This window comes from Lactuca serriola, chromosome 5, assembly GCF_051521515.1.
Source record: "Lactuca serriola cultivar US96UC23 chromosome 5, Lser_US96UC23_V15, whole genome shotgun sequence".
Taxonomy (NCBI): domain Eukaryota; kingdom Viridiplantae; phylum Streptophyta; class Magnoliopsida; order Asterales; family Asteraceae; genus Lactuca; species Lactuca serriola.
In genome coordinates this window covers 138,195,205-138,204,412 of record NC_136412.1, presented here as the reverse complement: position 1 = coordinate 138,204,412, position 9,208 = coordinate 138,195,205, and the positions used below count along the sequence as shown (strand labels likewise).

The following is a 9,208-nucleotide window of genomic DNA, read 5'->3' as shown; positions in this document are numbered from 1 at the left end:
CTACCCGTTCGGCTAACGACCCTCCATCGGTCAAGTAAGCGATGGGTGAGAGTGGACACCCATTAAACTGCCATTTTATAGGCAGTAACCTTATACCCCCCTCATAGACCGGCTTCGTGAATGAGGCCTACTAACGGTAAGACTGACTTTACTCTTATACATATATATAAATATTATTAACTTATAATATTATAGAGTATAAGGGTTGAATTTTAACTTTTAAAATTCTAAGGGCTAACTTGGAATTAAAGTATTCATGGGGAAAACATTACAAATTCCAAAACTTGAGGGCAAGTTTTGAAACTATTCAAAACTCTTGGATTTTCATAACTTATGATTTTAATTAAAGTTTTAAAAACTTTAATGAAGTGACTCTTGAACATCCATAACTTGAGGACAAGTTATGGAGTCATAAAACAATTTAATAAGGAAAAAGACTCTTCATTTTGTAACCTATGGCAACTTTTATGAGTTTTAAGATTCATAAATGTGACTTATAAGTTACATAAACACATTTTATGAACTTCTTTTAGATTAATTTGGATTAAAGCCAACTATCACATAATTTTATTCATTAATCTAAAATCACTCATAAAACAAGGTAACACAAAAAACTTTTGGTGATCCATAACTTATTCTTAAGTTATGGAATCCTTTAAAACATTAACACAAAATTTTGTAACTCCATAAAAACTTTGAATCAATTTTTTTTAAAACCTTTTCATATCCATAACTTATGGAGGTTTCAAAAATAAAACTCTTTAGATCAAACTTTTAAAACTAATAAAATAATCATATCATTTTATCTTTTATTAAATTTGAACTAATTCAACTCATAAAGCAAATTATTCAAATTTTACAAATAATTAGTTTTTCACAAGAACAAGTAATTATCTTAAAATTTGACAAACTTCATGTTTTTTTTCCTTTTTTTCCAACTTTGAAAATAAAATATTTGTAACAATATAACAGAAAACAACCCGTGGCTCTGATACCACTGTTGGGTTTTGATCATTCTAACACTCCTAAGTGTACATGCAACCCTAAATACCTTGGATCTATGTTTTCTCTATTATACATGCAACTATGAACTTCCAAGGTATTATCCTAATCTAGCATACAAAACAATGAATATAACAAGATAGAATACATACCTCTTTGATGTAGAAAGTCTTCATGAAGCTTGAGTGCCTAGTGCCCCAAGTGTGACACCTCAAATGGTTCACACAACACCAAATACACTTGGAGTAACTTGAGAGAAACTTGAACACTCCTTGAAATCGTCTAGCCCTCACACTCACATATAGTGCATGATTTCTTGAGCCATGTGATTCTTTTATATGGTTGCTATTAGGGTTACACCATGTAACTCATGACTTTACCTATTCCTTATGCTCCATGGATTTTAACCTCCATGGAGCATCCATGGGTCACCCCATGAACTTAGTTCAACATAAGGAATCTTGGATCACAAGCCCACATATATAAGAATGAATGATTTACACAATCAACCCATATATTTAATTAGTCTCCTTTTGATCACTTAATTAATTCCAAATTAATTCTTGATCAATACTAATTAAATAATCTTATTAATATATTAGAACTTATAATATATTAACAAACCTTAAGTGTTATTTCTCTCATTTTAGTCTATCCAAATGCATGATGCCATGCAACCCAAATGGACCATGCCGGGTCGGGTCAAGTCTTACCAATTATAGTTATGGACTTAGACATTAATCCAACACCATAAACATGACAACAAAGTAGTTATAAACCATAAACATCATTCTTTAACAATCATAAAGTTGTTCTAAACCATAAACATGACAACAAAGTAGTTTTAAACCATTGCATAATTCTTTAACAATCACAAAAGGTTGACATTATATTCATGACCAAAAGGGATAAAAGACCACAATAAAACCATGAAAACAAACTAGTTCTAAACCATTACATCCAAAATTCACAAAAGTGGTGCTAAACCAAAAGATATGTTTTTAAACAAAATAAACTAATTACTGCCTTGACTGGCACCTCCATTCCCTCCTTGACTATTTTCTGTATTCCCTCCTTCACCCTTGCAAGTCCTAAAGTTATGAACCCTATTGTTGCATTTCCCACACTTGACACTAACAAAATTTCTGGTAACTTCTTCAGGTCCATTTGCACCATGCTTATGCTTCTGACTATCATACTTTTTATTTTCACTTCTCTTTCTCTTGGTCTTTGGTTTCACAGGTTGAATGTGATGTGGTGGTGGTGTTAATTTCATTGCACATGTACTTTTTTGCCACATGGCTCTACCCTTTATAGGGTCCACATTGTAAGAGTAGGCTTCATTCCAAGTTTTAAGCCAATACACTTTGTTGACATAAGTGTAAAGCTCCCCAACTTTGTCTCCACTATCAGCCATTTCATGTATTGTAGCCATGGCATGTATGCATGGAATCCCATTCAACTCCCACCTTCTGCATGTACATGACATATTGTCACACCCCAAAACCGGAATGGCAGAAACGTTCTGGGGTGGATGACGTCATGTCAAGTATCACAATACATGCATTATAGTAATCAAAGTACAACAACCATTGCATTAATAGTAATAGTTTTACATGGTTTACATTACAATATATCAAAGTAATACAAGTAATAGTATAAGAGCAGCTTGGCACAAAACCGTCTTCAATAGAAGCTCCTGGAATGTACCTGTCTAAAGCTGACCTGAGAATACAAGTTATTTGAAAAGCGAGTATCAACAATTTTACAAATGTTGGTGAGTTCATAAGCATTTAGTGTCATTTTATCCAAGTAACTTTAATAAAAGTAGTAGCTTTAGAGTGTCCATTACATTAGTGTCTTTTCCAGAAAATCCTATATTTTCTTTAATAAAAGCAGTCTTCTACCAAGATTGGACGAAGTTATGTGGTAAAAAGTAGTTTTCCCTTAATCGCTATCATTATCAAAATATAGAATTTGATAATTAAAGAAAGCAAAAGAATTCAGGGAAATAACATATGCCTCAGCAGTGAAGACTGCTGACTAAGGCAACGGAATCATAGACTCCAGTAGAGTATCGAACAAACGACACGCCTGGCTCAGTCTAACAAGGAGAGACACAGACCCCAGAAGGTACCAAATGAAAGGTACGGCTAGCAAGGTCTAAAAACAGAGGATACAGACCGCAGACAGTATCAAATGAAAGATACAGCTAGCAAGGTCTAAAAACAGAGGATACAGACCCCAGGCAGTATCAAATGAAAGATACAGCTAGCAAGGTCTAAAAATAGTGTGGCTCTGAGAGTGGGTATCCGGCATATAGTGTAAATTGCTGGTAAAATACAGTGTAAAATATTGTTACCTTAAGGCCATGAATTATAAGGTAACATGGGATACTCGTAACCATACTAACCGACACTAGAGTACCTGACGCCTTGCAAGCGTCTATAAAATGTGGCATTTGTCACCCCTTGGCTTGGTAGGCCGTGGACTGTAGCTAGCAGTCAGAGTGTGGGGGTATCAATACCGTATAGATCTATACACACAATGCCCGCTCTCCCTACAGGAGACTCTGGTTACCAACTAGACGATGGAGAAGGCCGTGTCCCGAAGATGCATCCCAAATAGTGGGTAGTGGGTTCCAATATAAGTGCTGAACTAGAGGTAGAGACTCATAACTGAACTTACTAGAGTAAACCTATATGTCTATGCTTGCATACCTAATATATAACTAATGAACCAAACGACCTTCGGACGGCCATCCGATCCCACCAGACCAAATGTCAACGAAGAAAAGGAAATAGGGCGGACAAGCCTTCCTAAGTCCTTCAATCATTATTTATATGCATCTATACAAGCACAGGGATACATCTAACTACGTCTAAGTGTGTAACAAGGGGAAACGTATCGTGGAGTATAACCGAATCGTGATGTATAAATGTACAGTGTGGAATAACCGAATCGTGAAGTATAAGCGTACAGTGTGGAATAACCGAATCGTGATGTATAAGCTAGCGTACAGTGTGGAATAACCGAATCGTGATGTATAAATGTACAGTGTGGAATAACCGAATCGTGAAGTATAAGCGTTAACAGGTATAAGCGTATCACAAAGTGGAAACGTTATCAAGTAGGAGTTTAAACTAAGTAAAAGCAAAGCAATGGTGTCTAACAAGTAAGAGTATACAACATGAAAGAAAACCTTGATGAAAAACCTTGGAAAAACCTTTATACTTAAGTAAATCGTAACTTGGTATTCTTTGGTAAAATAAGTTTGAAAAACTTTAGAAATTTCGTGGAAACCTTTCATAAACCAGTTTGAAATGAAACTTTGAATAAACAGTATAAGTAAGAGTTTTGAACAAGTGAAAAACCTTTTGGAAAACCATTTATAGTATCCTACTTGGTAAAACAATTTACAGTGTGGTAAATCCTTGAGCATGCGGGTTATCAATCACATGTGATTGATATGATAACTGACATGTTTAACTTGTATTCCCCCCTATAAAACATGTAAAAACATTTAAAAAGGTTCATTCAGGGGTATGAACTCACCTGGTGTAAGTGGATCCGACGAAGGTGCCGGTTGGGTGCTCGGTGTCAAATAAAGACTTGAACACACTTAGTGACCTATTTAACATATGATAACATATGTTCACATACAATTAGTATATTTAATACTAATTAATCAAGTGTACGCACTCTAAAGAGCGGAAAACACTTTGGTGAAGTGTTTGGGGGTGTCCCGGGTAACATTTAAGGGTGTGAATGACTTAGGAATGGAGTTTACTCTTCAAGAGTAAACTCTATACACTTAGTTTACGGCCCTGGGACAACTCCCCATGAGTTTACGGCCGTAAACTCATGGTGAGGGTGTTCTAGGATGTTTAAAGGCCTTATATTGTTCGTGGAATTTTCCTAGGTCCAAATATAAAAGGTATGAATGGGTTTGAGGCACTTAAATGGACCAAATGGGAGTTTACGGCCCCAACCATGGGATTTTACAGCCGTAAGCTCCCAAGGACATCTTTCTTGGGTGTTGTAAGGGCTTAAGTGATTGAGAATAAATCCTATGTATTTTTCCAAGTCAAATGGGGAGTTTAGGGCACCATTTAACCCCTTTATAGGAGTTTACGGCCCAGGTACCCTTTCATGAGGGGTTTACGGCCGTGAACTCCTTATGGAGTTGTTTTAATTGAATTTAAGGTCCCTAGCTTGTTGGTGGTCGATTCTAGAATTTAATCCAAGGCCATTGGTGTGTTTAAGGGCATTTTTAACACACAAACATGAGTTTACTCCCCATGAAGAGGAGTTTACGGCCCAAGGATATTCTTAGGCAGTAAACTCATGTTTACTCCCCAAAATGCTAGCTCAAGGTGTTCTAAGTCCGATTCCATAAGCCTACAACTCATATCCAAGCCTTAGGGACAATTTGGAGGGGTTTTGGGGCTTAAAAACCCCATTAAATGGTGTTCACGGTCCAAGAGTGTTCTTGAGCCGTAAACACATGATTTTGTCCCTATTTTATGTTTTAAACTCGAATTTGCAGGCTAGATAAGTTATACAACGAGTTACGATAGTTTACCTACTCGTTTGGGGCTCGAAACGGACGATTTTTGGCTCGAATTTAAGTTGTAGAGAGAGAGAGAGGGGGGAGAGTGTAAAAAGTCTCTAATGGACTCCGCTCACCCTTATATAGGGGTTGGAGTTGGGGCTCAGTGGAATTCTACCCGATACTGCCGTTATACGGGGCTTTTGGTCGCACCCGATTTAGTGGTCGCAATAAAATTTACTTTTTCCAAATTAACATGGAAATGTAACTTAAGTGTTTTTACTTTATTTTATCACGAAGAATAACGACATAGAATATAAATAAATAAAACGTTTATTTATTTTACGACCCCAAATTAACGGAACTTTTATAAAATGGAATATTCCGTTAACGGTAACGGGGTAATGTAACGGAATAAACTTTGGGTTGTCACATATATTTGTCATGTAAACCACATGCTGGTCATGCATAGGACCATAAACTTCATACTTTGCAGTCTCATTCCATCTAGCCCTGTATTGGACTGAAGCTTCCCTGTCTCAGGTAACTCACTTAGCTTTGTGTTTATGGTTGTGGATTAAATATTGTTTTTTAGGAAGTCCCCTCCTCCCCCCCCCCCCCCCCCCCCCCCCGAGTATGGAAAAGGCTCGACTTGATTGTACCGTTACACATACATACACATCAAGGGGTTATCCCAGCTAAGTAGTATACATGTGTTCTAGCAGTACATATATCTTACCATAAAAAAGATATACAATATCACATATGGTATAATGAGAAGGCTCACCTAAATCGCAGAACCATAGAAGTACAAATACACTCTCAACTCTTTGCATCGATCAATCTCGTTAATCGTCTAATACCAAATAAAGGATCAACCTCAAACTACAACCCAAATCCTTATAGTTGGACCCATTGTCAAAACTGGTTAAAATTCAAAAGGACAACGGTAAAAAAAATCAACAGTAAGCGGTACCGTTGCATGGCGAGTCATTGACGGTGTCATGGTCAAGTCCAGACAAAAACAGACGTGTTGCAGCACACCACCATGCCGTTGGCCTTCATTGGCCATGTTGTGGTTTCGGTCAAAATGTATTTTCTTCACTAAGAGCTTAATCCTTATCAAGGCTCATAACTTCAAATCAGGTTCTTCCTAATTACATAATGGATAATGTCACACCCCAAAACCACGAACGGCGGAAACGTTCAGGGGTGGAGGACGTCATGTACAGTATCACAACAGTGTAATATAATAAACAAGCAACAACATCATCCATTGCATTATAAGTAAAGTTTAATACATGTGTGTTCTTTCATTGTAATAAGACACCAAAAATATACAATCAAAATAAAAGACGAGACTTGTCTGCTCCGTCTTCTCAAAACCTGGCCTCCGTACCTGTCTACTGATGACCTGAGAATACAAGTTATTTTGAAAGCGAGTATCAGCTTTAAAGCTGGTGAATTCATAAGTATATAAGTGTCATTGCCTTGTTTGTGAAAATCTGTTATGAAAAACCATGTAAACCTTTAAGTGAAAATGTTGAGGTAAGTATGAAATCCCTAGAAAAACCCTTATTTTCTATAAGTATGAAATGTAGTCTTCTACCAAGACCCGAATGTTCTATTTGTAAAATGATAGTTTTTCCTGTGTAATGACTAGTACTAAAAGTGCTTAGTCTAACTCATCGTTTATGTGAATGTATCACAAAATAAAGTAAATAGGAAAATATAACCATGAAAGTATTACTCTTGGGTTACCCGGGGGTAACACAACGTTGCTGACGTGAAAGATATAACCTAATGAACATCCGAAGATGGTTCAATTTAACCTCTGTGGCGAACAGTAGATTCCAGGAATGGTTAGTCCCGTAACTGACTTTACATCGATGTAATCGAAGTAAATAACCTAATGAACATCCGAAGATTGTTCAATTAACCTCTGTAGTGAACAGTAGGTTCTAGGAATGGTTAGTCCCGTAACTGACTTTACATCAATGTAATCGAAGTAAATAACCTAATGAACATCCGAAGATTGTTCAATTAACCTCTGTAGTGAACAGTAGGTTCCAGGAATGGTTAGTCCCGTAACTGTCTCCTAATATATGTAATGACAACCCAATGAACATCCTAAGATTGTCCAATTAACCTCTGTGGCGAACAGTAGGTTCCAGGAATGGTTAGTCCCGTAACTGACTCTACCTTGCTATAAGCGAAATAGATAACCTAATGAACATCCGAAGATTGTCCAATTAACCTCTGTAGCGAACAATAGGTTCCAGGAATGGTTAGTCCCGTAACTGACTCCCGTTGAATTGGGATAGGCAGGACGATTTACTGAAGGTACTAATAATTCATCCTAATGAACCGAGGTTCAGATATTCATGTAAGTATACACAGGTCGATGTATCTACGTAAAGGTATTCATGTAATGTGTTCATGTAAGCGTGTTCATGTATCATGTAAGCATATGTAAAGGTACTCATGTATCAGGTAATGTACTAATAAAGACTCATGAATGAACTGACTCTTGTGTGATTCCTTGTAATAGAAGTAATGTTTGATATCTTCAAATTATCCCTATGATAACTTACTGTAATAACTGGTTGATCATGTAGGTTTATACACTCTTACTACTCAAGGGTGTGGGAAACTAAATGAAAGGTGTAAACTATAACATCAATACATATATAAGAATATAAGTGTATATGCATAGTTTAGTTCAAGAATGAAAGATGGTTTTTGTAAGACATCTTATGGTATTTGAACAATAATCAACAATGACTTGATGTCATTTTAATAAACATTTCCAAGGTAAAACATTTGGTAACAATGTGCTTTTAAGATGTAAAACCATTTCATGCATCACATTTTGTAACATGTGAAATCTGTTAAATGACAAACACAGTTATAAAATACATATCAATGATTTAATAACATGTTTGTTTCTACTTGTATTCCCCCCCATTAAAGCATTTAAAATCATTTAAAACATTGATTAGGGGTATGAACTCACCTGTGGTTGGTGATTGGGATGAACTGAACGGTATAGGATGGCTAGGTGTCAAACGAGGACTTGTGCACACACTACGATCCTAATGAACATATAATCACACATATATGCACTCAATTAGACTCAAATGACTAATTGATAATGTTTAAGACATCCTAGACATAGTTAACACTTTATATAAGTGTTGTAAGCCGTAAGGATTTCATCTAAGTTATTGTGGGACAGGGTATTTGTGTTTAGGGTTTCCAAAGGACCCTATATGAGAGTTTACTCTCCATAAACCATCACACATGGAGTTTACAGTTGTAAACTCTTGAGTTTACGGCCGTAAACTCCCAAACATGTGTTTTTGGTGTGTTTTGAAGTCCCAAATGCTTTCTAGAATTATTCTAACTTAGTGACTAAGTCCTTGGAAGGGTTTAAGGTCTAGAAGTACTCCAAATAGGAGTTTACGGCCTCAAGGCCATTCCCCTTGGAGTTTACGGCCGTAAACTCCCTTGGGGTGTTGTTTTTGTTGCTTTCAAGCCTCTTGCACTTGTGGGATATGTTCTAGACTTTTATTCCTAGCATATGAAGGCATTAGGCACACCTTAGTGCCCTCTTTAGGAGTTTACGGCCCAAGAACCATGTCTTGGCCGTAA

General features: G+C 36.6%; 1 protein-coding gene across 1 annotated transcript; it reads right to left on the bottom strand.

Moving 5' to 3' along the window:
* Positions 1-2,017: 2,017 nt before the first annotated feature.
* On the bottom strand, positions 2,018-2,491 carry LOC145049831 (uncharacterized). The gene has a single exon (XM_078998186.1). It carries the CDS (start codon positions 2,489-2,491, stop codon positions 2,018-2,020), a length of 474 nt encoding a protein of 157 aa, XP_078854312.1.
* Between the last annotated feature and the right edge of the window lie 6,717 nt (positions 2,492-9,208).

Excerpts from the sequence above, each read along its gene's own strand:
- LOC145049831 (XM_078998186.1), bottom strand. The coding sequence starts at position 2,491 with ATGTCATGTACATGCAGAAGGTGGGAGTTGAATGGGATTCCATGCATA.